The sequence below is a fragment of the Camponotus vicinus genome, unplaced genomic scaffold, assembly GCF_025532165.1.
Source record: "Camponotus vicinus isolate PSW18456_S1 unplaced genomic scaffold, iyCamVici1.0 SCAF_5, whole genome shotgun sequence".
NCBI lineage: Eukaryota > Metazoa > Arthropoda > Insecta > Hymenoptera > Formicidae > Camponotus > Camponotus vicinus.
Genome location: NW_028141977.1, coordinates 7,374,218 through 7,397,931, shown reverse-complemented (window position 1 = coordinate 7,397,931; position 23,714 = coordinate 7,374,218). Strand labels below are relative to the sequence as shown.

At 28.4% G+C, this 23,714-nt stretch overlaps 1 protein-coding gene across 1 annotated transcript; it reads right to left on the bottom strand.

Annotated features, from left to right (window-relative positions):
• Positions 1-1,594: 1,594 nt before the first annotated feature.
• LOC145971699 (sodium channel protein Nach) lies at positions 1,595-21,924 on the bottom strand. Its single transcript, XM_083099643.1, has 12 exons — positions 21,907-21,924; positions 21,186-21,440; positions 17,617-17,759; positions 16,853-16,916; positions 14,522-14,696; positions 13,873-14,018; positions 11,998-12,136; positions 8,643-8,946; positions 4,181-4,234; positions 3,797-3,962; positions 3,575-3,681; positions 1,595-2,317 (listed from the first exon to the last, which is right to left on the bottom strand). The coding sequence occupies exons 2-12, from the start codon at positions 21,386-21,388 to the stop codon at positions 2,055-2,057; spliced, it is 1,764 nt and encodes a 587-aa protein (XP_082955769.1). The 5' UTR covers positions 21,389-21,440; positions 21,907-21,924; the 3' UTR covers positions 1,595-2,054.
• Between the last annotated feature and the right edge of the window lie 1,790 nt (positions 21,925-23,714).

Sequence of the window (23,714 nt, the reverse complement as noted above, 5' to 3'; positions counted from 1 at the left end):
ATATATTATGTAAATATAAACAACAAAATATATTATGTAAATATAAACATAATAAAATGTGCGCGCGCGCGCAATTATGAATAATATCTTTTTATATCACAAAATGTCTTTTTTTCATATTTTTCATATTTTATGCATACATGTCTTCTTCTTTAGCACTTTAATTTATTTTGTTCTCCTTCGCCTATTTAATTTTAGTTTAATTTAATTTTAAACTTAGAAAATGTAAAATAATGTAAGTTTCGGATTTCTCGATACATATTTCGGATGTTTCATCACTTTTTTTGTTATGAATTTGAAATTGTTTAATAAAAGAGAAATTCATATATAATTGTGTGCTATCTTTATATTTCTATACTACAATAACTGTATTAAATCTGTGTGAATTCGCTATTATATAAAATGTTAATATAAAATTTGCCAGTAGTTTGCCATATTATAACATATTTCTCTTCTCTTTTTCTCTCTCTCTAGTTTTCTTTTCAAAATTTACATTAAAATTTCATATTGCTTCATGATATATACATAAAATTAATGAATGATATAGTAACAAAATATTGTGTAAATTTTACATATATGTAGAATTCAATCGAATATTTCTTACGAATATTTATGAAATTGCGTGCACGGTCAATACTAACAAGCAATATTTGCAAACAATCGAATCTATTTACGATAATATGAAATTGCTAACATTGATTGCAAGATCGGGTTACATTTTCGCAATGTCAATTGAATTCCGATTGATCCTATTAAAGTCGTTTTAATAAATACATTATTTCGTTTAATGTTCAATAAATGTTCTGTCATATAAGTTTTTATATAGTTTACGTAAACATCTATTAAAAACTATAATTACGCTAAGAAATTAATTACGATCTCCGGTGAGTGTCATCGCTGCAGATAACAATTCCCATGCAGCCTCGTGTATCTATCACATCCCATTCATGCTCTTACAGCAAGGGTATTATAGCCTCTCCGTATGTTCTCTCGTAAACAACTGCCGCCTCATTGTTTAGTACTTCTCTCATTAATAACGTCTTATCCAACAATATCGTCCTTAATGTGACAACCGTCGAGTTGAAAATGCAGTTTATAAAGTTCTTTCTAAGTTGTTGATAATAATTGCATCAATTTATATAATTAATCATTTCTTACAATCCTGTGCTCGTCTAAAATTGTGTTTGATAGCCATAATTGTTATGTTTGATATATTTGGATTGCTAAAATATACGTATAACAAGTCATTATTCGTTGTAACGAATAATGACTTCTCATCAAAGTTTTATTAAGTAAAAAGCAATTTTAAATTTAAAATGTGTTATTAAAATTTGATACGCTTGTAAGAAATATGCCATTCTGTATAAAATCTGTCTATAAAATTTATATCGAATTTAAAATCCTTTGAATGAATCTTTGGTAATTTCATGTAGTTTATATATGCAAAACTGATTACCAAATTTTTACATAGATTACTACTACGACATATTTTCTAGGGTCATATAATATCAATTTTTTTGTTTCAGAATTTGAACGCCATAGAAATATTCGTTAATCTATAATAATCTAGTACATAAAATTAATTTTTGCTCTTTATAACAATCTTTTATAATGATGTAGAATTTTTTTACACAATTAATGATATTAATATAAAATTAGTACAATAATACGATTTGAGAAAAATTAAAACCTCGTCAGTCAATTGGTTGTCATAATCACGGGAACTATTATGGAACTATTTACAATTCCTATCGGAAACGCAAGGTCACGATTCTGTCTGTATCCTTGAATCTCAATCATGAATCTTCTTTGGACTCACTTATCGTTGTCACCTGACGAAACAAATGGTAATGATCTTCCGCAATCTTTTTCGTCAAAGACTTTGTCCCGATTGGGACTAATTTTCCACTTGTTCGCAAGATGTCAGAAATTGTCCGATCATTTCGAGTATTATCTGAACGTCCACGATAGAATAATTGACAAAAAACGGAACCGTTTCGTTTTCGATTGGATATCTTTCCGAATAGTTTCATGATAGCTCGCCGGCTGTATCATTATCTAGGCCTGTTGTTAAAAAACTGACCATTGTTAGAAAAGTTCGCCGATTGCCAAGATCGTGGTAATAACTCATTCCAATAAATTGTTCGTATAGTCGGACTATGAATTGATTTAGTCTCCTTTTCCTGATTGTCGTCTTCCTGCAAGGCTGATTTTCCGCAGAATAAATCGAGGAATACGAGAACGAGGAAATACAGTACCTCCACGACGCTGATGAGACTGAAGCCGATGAAGACACCACATATACCGCCAATATCGCCTGCAAAATATCCAGTCTTTATGACATAACTGCCTTGATAGCGTGGAAAGATAAGACGATCCGACGAAACGGCCGCTGTTTTTTAATGTCATACTTAAAAGGATAAGAAACGTTACGCGCAGTAGCGATTTACGCTGTAAAAACGATAATGGACTTTCACAACGATATCTCACCGCTATTTCCTTCTTTACAAGACTGCTGTCCTTTAATCAATATCTTACATATCAAATACGTGGTACTATACTATATTTTAGTAGCTAGATTTATGAAAGTAATAATTAATATTTATTTAAAAATAGAAATTAGAAATTTTTTCTGATTTTCGAAATATGTATAAATCATCAAAAATATATATTAAAATTAAATTCTTCACGATATATTTCTCGCCTCAGTAGTTTATTCGCAAAGTGAGTGTTAGTAACTAGAAATTATGTTCTGAGAAAAAAAGAATTTTCTTTTTGTACGAAGAATCAGAAAGAACGAGGAAACGGTACATACGTTGGATATTAAAATTTCATTTTTGATTACCTTCGGATATCCTACAGAATACGCGAAAAAAAGCTTCTCTTCTACATTACTTTATTTTTTATAAGATGTCTATTTCATATATATTTTGTATCAACTGCGTAAAGAATTTTCCTATTGCTAATTTACGTAGCAAATACAATGACACTTTATCATTTGCTTGGCGGCATGCAACTAATTAAGTATTGTAAAATCAAAAATCTCCAGAATTATTTCTTCAAAAATCTAATTATAATACAATATCCATATAATATTATTGATACTAAATTCATAAATATAATTATAAAATTTGTAATAAAAAAATAAATACATAAATAAATATAAAATTTGATCCTCTGTATCTTCTATCAATCTTATTTATCTTACAAAATTTTATTCTGTGTGATTTTTGTTAAAGAAATTTTATTATTGAAATATATTTCATAAAAAAACGAATAACATTATATATAATGCGAATAACAAATGCATAATATAAAATTCACTGAGATGGAATATCAACAGAATAAAAAAATCTATATTTAAGTTGAGATAATGATTTTATATTTAAATTATTAAATTTTACTTTATAATTTTTCTTAAAAAAATTCTTATTTTACAAATATACCTAATAAATAAATATCAAATATACCTAAAAATATCAAATATATATCTAAAAATTTCAATTCATGCACAATTAAAACATTCCTACTCTATTCCCACTCAAAATTGAAATTTTTTTGTCAATGTACTTACTTAGGAGGTCATACCAGTAATACAGCAAGTCTTGTTTCAATCTGATAGAACCATATTTCGTGAAGAAAACATGCACTATTCCTTGATTCGTGACATTGAAGTTCGATCTGAAATAGAAAGCCCCCTTTTTATTTTAATTTTTTTTGAAATTGATATTTAGAGTATTTTTCTTTTTGTGTTTATAAAGTATTTTTCATATTGAGAAAGATATAACATACTTACAGTAAATCAGTTTTATATTCACCGGCTGACATATAACTCTTTGAACTTAACACAACATAACCAGTATCATCGCAAGCAGGATAGCAATTATGACAATGCAAAGCCCATTCGCTATTTAGAAGAATCTCATTTTTATCCTTATGAGGAAAAACGGTCCACCATTTAGCTTTATCATAGAAAAGAGTTTAAAAATTTATATAGCAGATATTGGTTTTGTAATTAATATAATAAGAATTATAAATTAATTTATAATTATGTATAATAAAAAGCAAATAATAATATATGAATATTTATAATTAAAATATACATATATGAAGAAAGAGGATTGAAAACACATTGAGAATTTAAATTGATAATATACTGGGGTAAATAACACATACTTACATTTGTATTTAGCTAGACAAGCTAAGTCTACGTTGGTACAAATACGCTTCGAATCTAAAATAAAACATGTACATATACAGGGTGTCCCGAAACTAACGCTTGATATTTTAATAAAGGCAGATCATTATTTTTTGCATATTCCCAATTTTTGTCATCATGTATCTTTCTAACTAAGCCTTAAATTAAAATTCTATTAAAGTAAACTCTACCTAAAATTAACTAAAGAATGTGACTTTATTAATATTTTATTCCCATAAGCCTTGGTATGCGAAAAACCCTTTATTTTCAATCGTTTATAACTCGAAAACTATTAGTGTCGCGACATTTTCGCTGAGGAAAAATCGTTTTTAAATTGGCCAGAGAATCTGCCTTTAAAATATCAAGCGTTAGTTTCGGGACACCCTGTATATATATGTATATGTATATGTGTGTGCAAATTTTGTATACGTATTGATAACGTATAAATCTATTATAAAAAATATCTGTAAAATTAATTTAGAAAGGAAACCGAATTTTTGTACATGCGATTGAAACTGCCTAAAATATTTCATGTATACAGGATGTATCCTAAAAAGTGGGAAGTATTGCAATGGTGGATTCAGGACACAAAAATAAGAGAAAAAGTTCATATAAACATATGTCCGATATGATCTTGTTTTTAAGTTTTAGCTTCTTTTATTTTTCAACAGAATTGATAATTAAGATAACGGGAAGTGCTCAAAATGACTACTTCTAACTTGAATACAGGCTTCAACACGTCTCATCATAGATTGTCTGACTTTTTCAAAAATTCCGGGTATTGCTCGAATTTCCCGGCAACCATCTTCAACACGCTGATGAAGTATCTCGACGTTGTCAATGGATGTTTTGTATATATGTTTATATGAACATTTTCTCTTATTTTTGTGTCCTGAATCCACCATTGCTATACTTCCCACTTTTTAGGATACATCCTGTATATATACATATATCTAACTTAATTATAGTTATATTTTATGTTTTCGCTTGTAAATATTAAAATTGTGAAAAAATTTTTTGATATATGTTTTTGAATGTTAACATTCGCTCGATACTTCCTTTCCAAACTATAATTCATAAAAATATAATATTTATAATGTAAATTTTGATAAAATTATGTATTTCTCTCTCTCTCTCTTTCTCTCGTTCTACTCCTATTCTTAATTATTGCTACAGATATTGCTCGTAATGACAAAAATAATCAAAATTTTTCTTTTATTTCTAATCTCAACGAGCTAAAAAGTTTCACTATATCATATCATATTTATCAAGATAAAATTTTATGTTATTGCCAAAATCTATTTTCGATGTGAAATAAAAAATACGTGTGAGTACAAAAATAAGAGTTTGCAAAAAATACTTATGTTTTAAGCAATACAAGATAAAATAAGTAAATCATGCGGGGGATACACATTGTCGCACATGTTGTTGATTAATATGGAGAACGAAGGAGGCAGTCGTGAGAAAAACGAGTCCAAGCACCTTCTGTGCTATCGATAGAACGTGCGAGAAAAAGAGCAATCGGAGCGGCTTTAAAACGAAAGAATGGAAAAAGGGGGGAAAGAGAGAGAGAAAGAGAGAGAGAAAGAGAAAAAGAGAAAGAGAAAGAAAGAAAAAGAGGGAAAAAGAGAGAGGAACTCGGCTTTTATCGCGTTCCTCTTCTTTGCTACAGAGAGCCTCGGCTACGGTAAGTTAATCCTACAGAGCGGTGCTTCGCGCGATCCACTTTAATGCTTTAAGCCACCCGTGGTAAAGCCTCGTTAGAAAGCTCGCGAACGCGTACGCCTCGCAATGCGGCGCGCAATGTTCCTTTACAGATTGCCGCCCATGCCTCTCGACTTCGTGATGGAGGAAAGAAATCGTCGAGATGTAAGAGGGTACACGGGACCGGGAAAAACCCGATTTATCCAATGAGATACGCTCCTTACCGCGTATTTTCGCCTTCCTCAATCTTATTTCCAGCCTCAAGTAATATTTTCTGATTAAAATAAATCGTCAAGTAATATTTCTGAGTAAGATAAATCGCGTTCGTTGCGGCTTACGCATTTCTTTCAATTGTCACAATCATAACTGTTTCCATCTCAATGATTATTACAAATCATATTTTATTATATCTAAATTGATATTTTAATTGCATTTTTTAATTCATATCATTAATAGAAATTTATGCGTCCACATATTGTAATTATATAATCTGGAATCTTGATATTTATATAATGATTCTATTCTATATACTTTTCTATATTTCTATATTAATTTTTATTCGGATTTTATTGATTAACGCTATCATTGCATTCTTGTTTTTTTCTAACTTTGTTGACACATAAAGAAAGGATTAAAATTTTGTAAAAGTATAAAGAAAAAAACAAGAATTGAAGATAATTTTATTGAGTTTATAAGATAATACGCGTTGTCTAAAAAATTATCATAGTATATTGGCTCATCTCTAGATTAATTTTTCTTCTTTTATTAATTTCTGAATTTTGGATAAATGAAAGTCATTATTCATTATTTTTGAGGCACAAATCTTCTTATAAATTTTTAATAATCCTTGCAATATTTTATATAATAACTTTACACAGAATATTACCATGCCATTTTTTTTTCTTTTAATCATACATTTTCTGATATACGCATATCACTCTAACTTTTTTCAACTGCATCATCGAACAAAAAGGTGTGACAGCTATAAGATAAGAATTTGAAGGGAAAACAAAAACGCAAAGTGGTAGAAATACGATTTTCTCTGAAAATTACTAGTAATATTGTGAAATTTTTTAATATATTTTGGTACAGTGCAAAAAAACGTCAATGAAAGCTGTAGTTCACAGTTTCGCAAGAGTAGAGAGTTTAGAAAAAAGAGAGAAAGAGAAGGAAGAGAGAGAGAGAGAGAGAGAGAGAGAGAGAGAGAGAGAGAGAGAGAAATGTTACCACTGGTTCTATTAACATTTAAACTCGTTTATCGCTCGGAAATACGATTCGATCAAGATCGATCAAGTTAGGATCGAGAAAACCGTTTTGTCAGAGCTTTCAACCACATGATTTGACCATGTATTAGATAAATAAAATATTATAAATAAAGTAAATAAAATAAATAAAGTATTATTCGCGGTTATTATGTGAAATATTCTGTCGCTAGCTTCTATTGATGGGATACGTTACAATTATTGTGAGTCATGTATCTCTCTAATATTTAATGGTGTTATTTAATAGATCTATCAAATATTATCAATGCAATAGTGAAAAGTAATAAATATATTAATATTTCTTTTTTATGTACATTTATTTCTAGGAATTCTTTAATTTGTTATATCTTTATACATAGAAATTTTAAAAATTTTAATTTTTTACTTGTTTTATATTTAATATATTATAATATTATGATATGTAAAAAAATTCAAAATTAAATAAAAAATTTAATGTAAATCTAGAGAATCTTGTATTTCTGATCAAAAGTAACAAGTTGTACAACATTTCCTTTATTTGACACAATATTTTCTATCAAATATGCTTTTCAAATAAATGACTGCAAATGTCATTTATGAGTTGTATTTTGAATTTTAGAAAATAAAATGTCAGCAAAAATAAATTGCACGATTAAACTTTCAATTTGCAAAACTTGGAAGATTTATGCGTCGGTTAAAGTTGGATTTCGAGAATTCTCAAGAAATGTAATTTATAAACTGAAAAAATTAAAAATTTTTTACTCATATAGAAAGTTTAATATTGTGTAATATTTTATTACTTATATATATATATATATATATGTATATAAATAATAAAATACGCAAAATTAAACTTTTATATAAAAAAAACTTTTAATATACAATATATACTTAATTTCTTTTTTAATAATCTAAAAATGCCATGCAACAGAAATTCTTAAGAAAGTTTGATGTAAATAATAAAAATTTTTATTCACAAAGCAATGTAATTATTTATCTCGAAAATGATTCAAAAATTGTATATTTTATAAATTTTATCAAATATTCTATATTTAATTCTAAAATATTAATATGTAAATTAAATAGCTTTTAAGATAAGCGTCTTAAGATTTTATAGAAAGATCAAACAATACATTAGAAAATTAAAGAATCAATATAAGAAAATATATTCATCATCAATTTGTCATTAATTAATTAATTAATTAAAATTCTTTATACGCTATGCACATATACACACACACACACACACAACATACCTACATTTATATACATATGTATACAAGATTGTATGTGTGTATACAAATATATATATATATATATATATATATATATATATATATATGTATATATATGTATAAATAATAGCGTTATACATAAAATTTTGATGTTATTTAATAAATTTTAATAAACTTTTACATTTCCACATTGAATACTATGATTTTTTGCGATAAAAAGTATTAACAAATTAAAGAATATTGATAATGTATATTTTTACTGACATTCTTTCTCGCCACGACGTGTGATGTAGAACGGTCTGCAGTTGCAAAGTTTTTGCATGTCATGAATCTTGCAATCGACGATACAATCACTGTAAGTATAGATTTTGCCATATGTATGTTCAGTGAGTATCTCTTCCGAGAAAATGCAATTGCGTTGATTTACAGGGAAACTCTTGATAATGTTAGTGCTGAAAAAAGATGTAGCGGTCACATCTATGTACGTTTCGGTGAGAGGCATTGCGAGTACTTCTGTGACACCACCGCTGGATACATCCGGATAATCGGTAGGATTAAACACGATAATCTGCAAAATATAATAAAGATCTATTTTATTAAATTTTTATTTGTCTTTCTCTCTCTCTCTCTTTCTAATTTGTGTATTCTAGTAAATTATCTTTTTGACAGAATACTTGATATAATAAATTATGGTGAAAAATGATTTGCAAATTGTAGGAGGTATAATAATACTAAATAGTATCATTTTTGTTATGTTTGCTAACGAAATACTCGAGAATATTTGGTTTCTCGCATAATATCCGATTTCCTATTTGGTTAGATTAAATAGGACGTCATCGAATTATATTCAGATGATCGTTAGAGTTTAATGTGAGCATAATTCATAAAACATTTATACATAAAATTTACTCGTAACATATTAATATAAACATTGCATACAATGTGTTTTTTTCACCCAATTCACATTTTCTTGGAAGAATTTCACAATTTCTAGAACGTTAGATTATATGTTCTTTTTACGCTATGAAAAGAGACATTATAATTTGTGTAATATATTGATTTAGTTCTGTATTAATTATATATTATGTCACTGATATCTTAAAATGCTATAATGAAGTCATGCTGTTTCTTGCTGCACTTGTATATAATTATAAAAATATTTCGATGTTTATTACTAAAGTGCAAAAACAAACCTCGAAAAGTTTGTATTGATATAAAAAATTAATTGTAAATGTAAAAAATAGCTTGTTTTAGTTATTTTGAAATTTTTAAGGTATGTTAATGTTTTCAAAATATTTATATCAGATATTTTAAAAAGATATTCTATACATAGGTCTGGTATGTTGTAAATTAAATCTCCTTAAATTAACTAATAGCAAACACATAATCAGTCGATATTAAATTTGATTTTTTTATTTATAAAAATATATACATATATTTTTAATTAAAAAAAAATTATTTAATAAAATATTTATAGAATGACACATCTATCAAGCTATATATTATAATAATTATAAATAATAATTATTTATATAATTATATATGATTTATTTGATATAAAGAGATCAAGACTTATATGAAGTTCAATTTTGATGTAAAAACATTTGATTTTGATTATATATATAATTGCTATTTATTTAACATTAATCAAAATGAAATTGAAGATAATAGATAATCTTTTATGATTAAAAAAAAAAAAAAATATATATATATATATAAATTTATAATAATCATGCTTATTGAAATATTCTTCTAAAGAATCTAGTTAATCTTGCGATGCAGCTAAATTTCAATAGAAAATATACGACAAAAATAATATTTTTTAACACGTAACGGAAAATATGAATTTTTTATAAAGGGCCGTTATAATCTAACAACAGACTACACTGTAAATATGAAGTGAAGGACGCGCGCGATTATATCGTACTGCTAATGACTTTTGCGAGTTTTTTATCGCTTTGCACTATGGGAGAATGAAGCACAAGTGGCTTATAATGACATAGTAAGCATGGAAAACGTTCAAGGCATAATGTAGCTACTAGATTATCTTCATTACAAGAATAGATTTGGTAAACACCATAATTTAATTGAAATATATTGAAAGCATATGATATGTATCTTATATTTCTTAATTAATATGCAAAATTGTTATATCCTGTATCAAACATTATAATGATTAAAAAATTACTTATCTGAAAATGATATTGAGAAAAGTTCGTTTATAATGTATGGAGTATATCAAATCTCCTGCACTTTTTTGCTAACTAAATTAATTTTTTAAATTAATTTCTTGAAGTAGATATATAATTTAATATTTATATTTAATATTTATATTAATATTTTATAGATTATAATTTAATAATTTTTTTATTAAATATTGTTTTTATCTCAATATCTTTATTACCATCCAAGTGTAGTATTTATAATCAAATTAATCAATTCTATTATCTATTAGAATCTTAATATCAGCTTGATTAAGTATAATTTTGCGTTAGCTTGAAAATAAATAAAGAATAAGATTTTACATCTTATTCTTTTATCTATTTCTCTTCATTTTTCCTTTTAAAGATTTGTATAAATATAACACTGATATATTATTTTATAACAATAGCTTTATTCTTGAAACTAATTAATCGTTAGACAATTACCATGCATAATGAGTAAGCTATTATTTTCCAATTATGTGTATCAAATGTATTCAAAACATGAATATATTTTACGATACTTTGCTGTAAAATCGAACATTAACGCTAATTTGGTATAATAAAACATTGAGAGAATAAATCTTCATTTCGCTCGATTAACCCCTTTTCATATTCAACACTTGTGATAATAACTCGTTATAAGTCAAATATGGCTCGTTTTCGCAGTTCACATAGATGAAAATATTTCCAGACAATTTTCAGAAGAGATTTTCTAAATTATACGTATGTTAGATTTGTGTGCAGAAAACTAAAAATATTCTTAGTTTGATATTTTGCGAAATAATATAACATTTAGACTATATACATACATATATATATATATATATATGTGTGTGTGTGTGTGTGTGTGTGTGTGTGTGTGTGTGTGTGTGTGTGTGTGTGTGTGTGTGTGTGTGTGTGTGTGTGTGTGTGTGTATGTATGTATTACTTTTTAAATATTCAAATGTAATTTTAAAAGTTAGCTAAGAATAATTTTAAAAAATTATTCTACATAAATTTATTTGATACATATAATAAAAAAAATTAAGTTTCTACAATTTAATAGAATTACCATAAATTAATTTGTGAAATTCTTCTGTAATTATTTTAAATAACAATAGTTTATGACAAAATTTTTACATGAATAAGAAAAACATGCTAATCCAATTAAATGAAATATTTTGTAGCAATTATGTAGTTTCTTACAATGTGAACTAAACAAAATTATTCTTTTGATTAATTAAAAAAGAATAAATTTGTCAGAAATTTGCTAGAGATTTTAATTTTGCATGAGTAATGAATAAATTTATCTTGATAGCAGATTTATTTTTAGCGAAAATGAAGTCATTCTGGCAAATGTCAAATATTAAAAATCACTATTTGGTTTTCTCGATAATTGGTCTTTTTAAATGATATTTGATGCCGCTTTTACTTGCCTTCCAACCCTTAACAGGCATTATGGGGTAAAAATAATCATCCAAAAATGGATCCAGTACGACTGTTAGACCGTGTTCTATCCCAAGATCTCCTACTTTATGTGTTTTACTCAGGTGCGCTTTAAACACATCACTCAATCTGTTAACAGTGTAATCATAGCTATTAAATTTTTAAGAAGTTAAAGCTTATACTTAATAGCGTTATAGATTTTTAAACTGAATAATCCTTATTCTTTTTTCATGAAAAAAGCATTAAATTGACCTATATTTGTCATTATTTGTTCGTTATGAATTACTCATATAATTGCAATTAAAATATGTAAGTCTTTTTATTCAATGCAAAAAACTACGCTTGTATTTGTAATATTAATATTCTATAACATATAAAATATACTTTACCATTAGAAATTTTGTGTATGTGAATAGATTAATAAAATATAAACAACATATGTTATTATATTTTATTATTATTGTTTCGCAGCGATACATTCTAAATATCAAACAAAATATATATAACTAAGCTTTTTTAATGCCTCGATAGTAACAAAATCGCTGACTAATTTTATAGATATTGGTAAATATATACTTTATAAAATAGATAACTTGTATTTCTTAATTAATTTCAATGAAAATTTAATTCGAAGTTAATTTGTTTTCTATTGTACTGGCCGATAAAGGAATATGTAACTACACATCATTGATATACAAAAAAAAAAACAAATTAGAAGGATACATGAAACATTTTATATAAAGGTCAGGTCGTGGCATTTAATTCTTGCAATATGTCATGTATGTACAAAGAAAATTAAAATAAATGGCAGCACCATTTTTCTGCGATACAATCGATAAACTGCGATCTAATCGACCAACATCATGGGCAATTTATTAAAAGTAATGTAGTTTGCATTATAAATCAATTTGCGACGTACTACTTTTAAATATATAATTAAAAATTGTATGTGTGTGTGTATGTGTCTATACACACAATTATTTAAAATAACTATCTTTAAAAAAAAATATATATATATATACAGGGTGTTGAAAAAAAAGGGTCACATATTTTGATAGCAGGTAGTATTGATCAAAACAAGAAGAAAAGGTCTAATTAACATGGGTCCTAAGACTAATATCTTCAAAGATACAAGCTATTTTGTTATTTGAGCTCTTTGTCATTTTCTTATTAGTCGTGTCATCTTTAGAATGTAATGAACAAAGGAGTAGGGGAGAGTGGGGTACAATGGGGATATCTTTTTTCTAGGTGCCTTAAAAAATAAAAAATAAACAAAGAGAGATAAAGAAACAATTTTTATTTTAATATGAAATGTAATCATTTATCTTCCATAAAAAAACTGAAGTAAAGAAACTGAATGTATGATAACAAAATGGAAGAAGATAAATGATTACATTTCATATTAAAATAAAAATTGTTTCTTTATCTCTCTTTGTTTATTTTTTATTTTTTAAGGCACCTAGAAAAAAGATATCCCCATTGTACCCCACTCTCCCCTACTCCTTTGTTCATTACATTCTAAAGATGACACGACTAATAAAAAAATGACAAAGAGCTCAAATAACAAAATAGCTTGTATCTTTGAAGATATTAGTCTTAGGACCCATGTTAATTAGACCTTTTCTTCTTGTTTTGATCAATACTACCTGCTATCAAAATATGTGACCCTTTTTTTTCAACACCCTGTATATATATTTACATAATAATATATTTACTCTAAAAGTTAAGATATAATAACAAATGAAATAAGAACATTTTCATATTATACGCTATAATAGTTTTAGGGAATGTGTTAACTAGTAAACTAGTCTAGTAAGCGGTTAAACTACTGCATGTTGTCTATTCTAAAGACATGGGATACTCACATGGGAATGTCGTCGCTTTCACGTATGTAATTAAAGGTGCAACAGAATCCGTCTTGCGTCTTGCGAAACTTGAAAAGCGTTGAGCAGTTTCTGTAGATCCCGTGCAGTTTACACTTCAGTAGCATCGCCAAGCATTGCGGTGTCAGCTGGAAAATTTAAGCGTACAACACATGAATTGCCGACAACATCTCGTGCGACAGAAACGACAATCGGCACGCGAAGTATCATGCATATAATGTTTTAATTGATCTCAACGAGAAACCTCTGCATTTAATGTGTACGTACATACAACTATATCCCGTGAAATAAATAAAATATTGCAATCGCTTTCGTATATAAATGATTTTTACTTTTTAGAATCATCAAAAGTTGAAGGTTAAAAAGTTGAATTTATGTGGGCAGTACTCAAATAAAAAAATCGAATGTAATCATGCTTTTTAAGAAATTATCCAATTATCTTCGACAAGTTTGAATTCAATTATTATATTTCCCATCATTATATTATTTAACAGCAAAATTTAAAAAATATGGAATTATTAGTTACTTAATTACAAGTTATATAAAAAAAAAAAAGATACCAAAAATAAAATTTGTAGATAGAATTTTAATGCGTCGTATTTGAAATATAACATTAATTTTGTATACGCACATTTTTCATTACATTGGTAACGTCATAAAACCCGTTGTAATAAGTCGTTAAAAGTTGATCGACTTCCTTATTACGATTTTCCTCCATGACGAAATTGGAAGAGTAAAGATTGCCTAATTGCTTCAGCAAGCTGAGGATTTCATCCATTGGCATTTTCGTGACGTTTGATTTAAAACTGAGTTCAGAAAAAATCACGTATGTTTTAAACAAAGATATCATGTAATGTAGTCAAAGATATTTTTAATAAGTGCACGATAATATTTAAGCATATCCGTTATATACACGACCATAATAACTCGCACAACACTTTCCTAGTAAACTTATTTAATCAACAGCTTAATAAGTACATATAACGGATGATATTTAATGGCGTCATAAAAATTTGCTTATGCATACCATTCCCTCCATTCATCAACACGAGAAGCTCGTATAATTTTCTAAGCATTAATCTACTGTACATTAATATAACGTAATTGTATTTTAATGCTTCTTGTTTTACAGGAATTTTTAATTACATTGTTTAGGAAACAATGGAGACTATTTTGAACATTTATTGTAATAAATGACAAATTCTATTCCAAAATCTTTGTATATAAAATATTTTTGGCACCTAAAACTTTCAAGTGCAAATTCTCGAAAAATATTTATTTAAATAAGAAAAGAGAAAGAGAGTTGTACAGAGAATCAAAAGACTTTTAAAATGATATACCACTTGACTTCTATTGCCATTTAAGATTTTTGAAGGGGTAGCTACTCCGATGAAGAGAATGAAAAAATTTCGTTGCATTTAATGTACTTAAATGTCCCTCTCGAAAACAAAATTGATGTCTTTTGGCATTTTTTGCAAAAAATAGTCAATCATGAAATAAACAGGTGGAAAGTTTTAAAATGGACACCCTGTATATATTTATATATATAAAAGACGTGTGTATAGATGACACTGCACTTGCAACTTTTTGTTTACGTCATTTATTTTATTGCAACATATATGTATGCCGCATATAAAAGAATACTAAATATACTAGAAATGTGCTGGATAGTATTGTAAGTAACATAGTGTATAATAGCTATAGTAAATAATACTGTGAAAATAATAACGAGCGTTTGTTACAAATTTATAATCAACAACACATTCGGTAAAAATAAAATAGTATTAATCGATGCGTAAACGAGGTGGAAACTTTCACGTTGAAAGTTCACCTACCTACGAAACTTCACGAAGGTTTCGGTTCCGAATCAACGATTCCGGAAATGTCTCTTCCATTACGGAGACGAAAGTTTGCGGGTGGCTACGATGTAGCGCCGCACGAAACGGCTGGATTTTGGGACATTAACGCCCTATTAAATGAGCCGTAACCACGCCGATTCTACGCTCTCCATCAATGCGCAATGCATCGATCCGTTCTCGTTGCGTTCCAAGTACGCGGCATCGAATTAACGATAATCGGCGTGCCAATTGACTCGGGACATCGTAAAAAGCAGAGTAGAATCCGATGTGTTGAACGGTCAATTAAGCTTCCCGTATATATCGCACGTCAACCGTGGCAAATTAATCCTACCTACCCCAATCGAAACTCTCTATAGGAATATCACCATGGTTCGTGAACTCATCCTCAATCATGAATTCGCACCTATCGACCACGAATTCACATCATTTGTTACATATCGTCTATAGTGAGAATATATACCCATCAATTACGCGTTATTGCAATGTGTTCTTATAATTCTCTGGATAACATTGTCATTGATTAATTAATAAGAATTAGTATTGCTAATTAACTCTTATTAAGAAAATTTTTAATATTTTTAATATCAATGCTATAATTTTTTCAAGAATTTATGTGAAAGCATTTAAGGAGTCCGACAATCACGTTAAACTTAGGTCAATACAATTAATAATAATGCATAATGTAATATTGATAGGGCATCGTCGATACTGTCAAATATTTACATGATCGCTTTTATGCTGACGTAATCTGAAAGTAATTCATGCGATCGAACCGATATTCGGGATATTTGCGGATACGTGCTTGGGACTCGCATTGCACTGGTAACTATTGACCGTTTTAACGCGCATAGAGAAAATGCGAAATGATATGCGTTAAACAGCTGATGTAACTTCGAGTAATTCAGATCGGTCGTGCGATTGGTACAATTGATACAATTTATTGTTAGCAAAGCAACAACATCATATTTACATTTATGCATTTAAAATGTTAGTGTGGACTGGGACGTGTGCATCATTATTTCGCCGTTACTCGTGCGAATACATTTATTGTTTAATGTACGCGAATTGCGATTTACGTTTATTTAGTATATAAAATTGCTCACATGTCGGTCGCCAATTCCATCGCGGATCGTCGACTTATCCTATTAACGGGACAGATGGCGATTGCTGGAAATTCATCAGTGTGTTTTTTATCAACAGCGCAGTAGGATGGAAAAATTGGAAAAACGACAAAAAATATTGTCTTTTCTCTTAAAATATAAAAATTTTTTCCATTTATAAATAAAATGTTATTTAAAAAAACTTTTCTCTTTTTACTTAATATTGTTGACTTACATTGTACAGTATGTAACAACAAAAATAAAACATTTCTTGTTTTAGAGAAGACTTATGTTTGTATATAGGAATATAAAGAAATGACAATGCAAGATATTTTTATCATTGATGGATGTTTTCGTCAATAATCAAATTAATTTTTTTGATATTTATTTAATTTGTTTAATTATTTTCTTTCGTTCTTGTTTTTATTCTTTTATTTTTCAATTTTCAAAACTTTCACTTGATATAAAGTAAAATTTTGATAGTTTTGTAAATTGTTACAATTATGAAATTCCAAATAATATTTTTCAGGCAACTATTTATTTAAAGGAAAATAATGCTAATAAAAATAATACTAATAAATAATAATAATACTTCCTTTATATAAAAAGATATTTTTATCAATCATAATCATAACAGAAATAAATTATGGCTCATATATTAGTTTATATTAAAATAGTTATTATAATTATGGTTACATCAGACAGTAAATAAATCTTTATAACTAAATATTGCACGTAAATTTCAGAAAGTTGCTTAATCTCCATACCTGGGAAGTTTAAATCGATAGTACTATAACTATCCGAATCCATGGAAGTCAGAATAGGCGACGTCACGAATTCTTTATAGGAAATATAAACCATACATATCAGACCAGCTGTAATTACGCAATGTATTATGACCCATAAAACTCTGAAACATTTTAAAATTAAAATTAAAATTAAAAAATTTTAATCAAATAAATATTTTATTGAAAATAAGTTGCCCCAATTCTATATTATATACAGGGTGAGCCATTTTAATTAACGCACGCAATTATTTCGGAAACAAAGCATTTTAGAGAAAAATGTTTCAGACAAAAGTTTTATGGTTTCGAGGGGGCCATAAGATGGTACCATTGGTTTGACCTTGAAGAGTCATTTGAAGGTCACGTGAAGGTCACTTCAATTTTTTTTAATGGAACATCCTATATATTTTTACACATTCTAGTAGCTTATCTCGAGAGCTTTCCAAAACACTATAATTAAGTACCTTTTCGTTAAGTACTTTTTGAGTTATGAGGCTTGAAATAATTTCTTAATTTTACATAAACCGTAAAATATCTTGTAAAATATTCATTTTTCGATTATCTAACCTTAATACTTTTACGTACAAAATAATGAGAGGAATCAATTGGTGTAAAGAAAACACATAGTTATTTTTAAGAAAAAATATGTAATTTGCAATTAACAATTACATATTTTCTTTTAAAACTATGTTTTTTCTTTACACCAATTGATTCCTCTCATTATTTTGTACATAAAAGTATTAAGGTAAGATAATCGAAAAATGAATATTTTACAAGATATTTTACGGTTTATGTAAAATTAAGAAATTATTTCAAGCCTCATAACTCAAAAAGTACTTAACGAAAAGGAACTTAATTATAGTGTTTTGGAAAGCTCTCGAGATAAGCTACTAGAATGTGCAAAAATATATAGGGTGTTCCATTAAAAAAAATTGAAGTGACCTTCACGTGACCTTCAAATGACTCTTCAAGGTCAAACTAATGGTACCATCTTACGGCCCCCTCGAAACCATAAAACTTTTGTCTGAAACATTTTTCTCTAAAATGCTTTATTTCCGAAATAATTGCGTGCGTTAATTAAAATGGCTCACCCTGTATACGACATCTTTAAAGCTGCAATCGTAATAGTTCCATTCATTTTTAAAGTAAAGTAATTTGATACATGTAAAAAACAAGATTGCGAATCTGTGTGATACGAATTAGCATCGAGTCGAACAATTATTTATTCTCGTTCGTATCGTAACGCGTTCATTACCGAATTCACACGGCGCTATTAACGTCACGTATGACGCGTAAGGTTACATTAAATCAACCGGCGTCGTCGCATCGCGACGTGACTCTGCCGTTTTGCGGAATATTATGTTTTTTTTCTTTCTTCCTCTTTTGCATCCGCTCGTTCGTTTTATTCGCGAAACAGGGTCATGATTTGTGGACGACCTGATTTGTGCGGTTCGCTATGAATTCAAGAATCCCTACTCCGCCATACCGTTAATCTCTCCGTGAAACGAGGATACGCTCGTTATACCGCGTAACTTTAATCATATGTTGCGCTTACGCGCGAACCGATGTAATGTACGAGTCCGTAGCGTCTCGCGGCTAATCCGCGAGCATAGTCTGCGCGAACCGCTTTTATCAATGCTTTGATAAAGGGCAGATAATCGTATTAACGTGCCGAGCTTACGAGCGCGCGAGTTTACGCCGCCAAATGAGTAAATAACATCCGAATAAATCCCGCTCGAGGAAAGTTCCGTTGTACAAAGGTTACCTTTATCGGATACAAAATACCCGCTATATCACATATAATTCAGCACGTTCTCTCTTTCTCTTTAATGCTGTAAATAAAATAAAGAAGAAACTAAATTCCATTTGGTGAGTAAGTTAATGAAGAAAATAAAGAATTAAATTGATAGGTTAGATAAATATGTATAAAAATATAAAAATAAGACAAAATAAGATATTTTCTGCAAGAAAATTACACACACACACGCACGCACGCACGCACGCACGCACACACACGCACACACACACACGCACACGGGGAGGGAGGGGAGGGGGAGGAGAGAGGGAAAGAGAGAGGGGGAGGGAGAGAGGGAGAGGGAGAGAAAGGGAGGGTGAGGGAGAGGGAGAGGGAGAGGGAGATAGAGGGGGGAGGGGGAGGGGGCCGGAGGGAGGGCGGGAGGGTGGGAGGGAGGGAGGGAGGAGAGAGAGAGAGAGAGAGAGAGAGAGAGAGAGAGAGAGAGAGAGAGAGAGAGAGAGAGAGAGAGAGAGAGAGAGAGAGAGAGAGAGAGAGAGAGAGAGAGAGAGAGAGAGAGAGAGAGAGAGAGAGAGAGAGAGAGAGAGAGAGAGAGAGAGAGAGAGAGAGATGTATATTATATAAATTCTCTAAATATAAGTTTTTCTCTTAGTATGTTTTATATACATTAATTTAATAATAATAATATTTAGAGTTAATTCGCGAACAAGTTCTTATATATTATTAAGTTTTAAATTTTCTGATAATTATATTGATTTATAAGCACAATAAAAGTATTATGCAGGGTGATTCATTTTAATCTTAACTGGCAAATATTTTGAAAAATATGCGAGATACGAAAAAATATTTCAAACAAAAGTTATATGGTTTTGAAGGAGACATAAGATGGTGTCATTAATTTGACCTTAAATAGTTACTTGAAGGTCACGGGAAGGTCACCCTCAATTTTTTAAATAGAACTGCCTATTTTTTATTACATATTCTTATAGCTTATCTCGAGAGCTTTCCAAAACACTATAATAAAGTATTTCTTCATTGAGTACTTTCGAGTTATGAGGCTTGAAATAATTTCTTAATTTTACATAAACCATATAATATCTAGTAAAATATTCATTTTTCGATTATTTTACTTTAATACTTTTATGTACAAAAGAATGAGAGGAATCAATTGGTGTAAAGAAAAAATATAGTTTTAAAAGAAAATATGTAATTGTTAATTGCAAATTACATATTTTTTCTTAAAAATAACTGTGTTTTCTATACACCAATTGATTCCTCTCATTATTTTCTACATAAAAGTATTAAGGTGAGATAATCGAAAAATGAATATTTTACAAGATATTTTACGGTTTATGTACAATTAAGAAACGATTTCAAGCCTCATAACTCGGAAAGTACTTAATGAAAACTAACTTAATTATAGTGTTTTGAAAGCTCTCGAGAGAAGCTACAATAATATGTAATAAAAAATAGGCGGTTCCATTTAAAAAATTGAGGGTGACCTTCACGTGACCTTCAAGTAACTATTTATGGTCAAATTAATGACACCATCTTATGTCTCCTTTGAAACCATATAACTTTTGTCTGAAACATTTTTTCGTATCTTGCATATTTTTTAAAATATTTTCCTGTTAAGATTAAAATGAATCACCCTGTATAATTTATAAATATATAATTTATTTATATACATTTTAAAATTTTATATATATTTTGAGATTTTTATGTATTTTTATATATATATGCACAAAATTCGATAATTGTATTATAAATAAATATAATTTTAAATGTGACGCGTTACCTTTCAAACCAACTTTTTTGAGTATCAGCAAGATATTTTAAACTGCTTAAACTGGAATACTGACAATATAACTTCAGATATTTTAATATAACTTTAAAACTCCGGAATTTTACCGGTGGTCTCTGCAAGTCTTTTGATTTCCATGCTTGTGTAACGTTTTTTTTACGTTTAATTTGATCTTTCTTAATTTGATCTCTCCACATTGTAAGTCACTCTTTTTAAATTACGTAATCCAGAAATTAATAAATCTTTAATCTGAAATAAATAATTATTTATACTATTATATATATCATTTAATTTATTGCATACTTCATATTAAAAGTTTATATTAAAAGTTTATAAGTATGTGTCTACATTATCCATTTGCAAATTAAACTCAAAATGTAAAAGAATTGAAAAAGGAAAAAAGATAATTGTAATGAAAAATTAGTAACAGATGTATATTCGAAATTTTTATATAAACATCTATAAACAGAAATATGTTGCTTTTAAAAAAATTTATATTTAATCTGGCTTTATCTTTACAAATTTATGTATGATCGATAATATATTTAAGAAATATTGGGTGATACTATAATTGGGTGATATTATAATAGGTTTCATCCTTAAACCTCAAAATTATAATTAAAATTCAGATAATATAGCCATCTTATTTATTTTTCTCTCGAGTAATTGTTCTACTAATATGTGCACCTATCTTATCCTGTTAATTAAGTTTTACCTTCAAAGACAGTGATTTAATAAGAAATTTAATTACAGAGGTGTTATTAAACACTTCCGCGTTTAACCCACATCTGAAATTATATCAAATAATTATCATCGCTTTAAATTTTGTGGAGCAAAAACAATTTAAAAGTTTATAACGATCAAAAATTCTCGAATACATGTAATAGTAAAATACATGTAATAGTAAAACGAGTTTCTCGTTTCAACAACTACAAACCACGCTCGATCGATCAACAAAAAGATATCCGTGTATACAATAGGGAACGAAACTCCCGTAAGCGCAATTATACGCAATGTTACAGATGACACACGTTATATCCCGAGCACTCGCGCGACCATGTGGGATTACGACTGACATCATTTACATCGAGACCTACAAAACGCGCGACCGATTGGTGTTGGTAGTCCGCGTTATGACGGAAGAGATCCAGCAAGAGATCAAAATCGCATGTATCTGGCATCGTTCAATTACTATTCTGCTACTTTGATATCGCGTTCGCGATCGCTCGCCGGGTATGAAATTGTGCCGTTTGTCGCTTCCCCGGCAATCTCGTGAATAGTTTATAAGTGTGCGGTAGGTATGCATGGTGACATATCACACTATGTAGTTTTTGATGAGTAAGATAGAACGAAACAGAGAAATTTTTTAGAAGACTTCTATGTAGGCCTGAATTAATAATTCTTTGTAAATGATATCCTGCTTCTTTTGTGATGCATTGATATAATATGTTGTATAACATTTTGGAACACATATCATTATATCAAAGTAGATATTGATATTTCTTAAATATAAACTCAGCATATATGTATAATATTAATTAATAAAGTAATCTTCTGTCTAATGTAAACTAATTTAATGCTGCGATATTTTACTCTCTCACACATTTAGAATTAATTTTCACAAATAATATATAAGTCGTTTTATATTTATATGTTTTTATTATTATTTTCGCCAGTATGTAGTCGAAAAAAAAAAAAAAATATATATATATATATATATATATTTTATCTATATCTTTTCCACTGTCTATATCATATGTTTAAGGATACCAATTTAAATGCTCGTGTTCTGGACTAGTTATATACAGAATGTTATTACTGGGTGACTGCAAACTGTTTGCTCTTCTTGCATGACCGTAGTCCACTTAGATCTTATTACTCTAGATACGTTATAGTTTCACAATATATTATGATCTCTAAAGCAAACGTACATGCAAACATGTCTCTGTCTTTCTGTCAATACTTTGCCAAAATGTTTCATATGTGTTAACTTAACATTGCTGAGATAAATTGTGTATCCTGTGGACATAGAGATATTACAAGTATTTCTTCTTCTATATATATATATATATATATATATATATATATATATATATATATATATATATATTAAAGTTATATTGATATTTAAAGTTATATATTTTCAAAAAAAATATCGAGGAAAAATAAGATTTAGGAAAAACTAAATTAATATTAATACAAATCACACACGCGCGTGCATAATAAAATATATATATTAACCCTTTCGTATTTCCGGCTTTCCCAAAAGAGATGTGTTTTATATGAAGACAGTTTTACAGGTTTTTGGGAGTGCTGATTTCAAATTTACCATTAAAATTTAAATTCAAAATGGCAGATTCAAGATGGCGACTATGAAAAGCTTAAATATCAATATATTTAAAATATGAGCTTAGATTTTATTTTTTTAAATATATATTATGTTTTTTCCTGAATATACATACACACGTTCGGCTCATAGCGTTGTTATACACTTTCTTTTTGCAAACTGCGCATCTGCCGCGA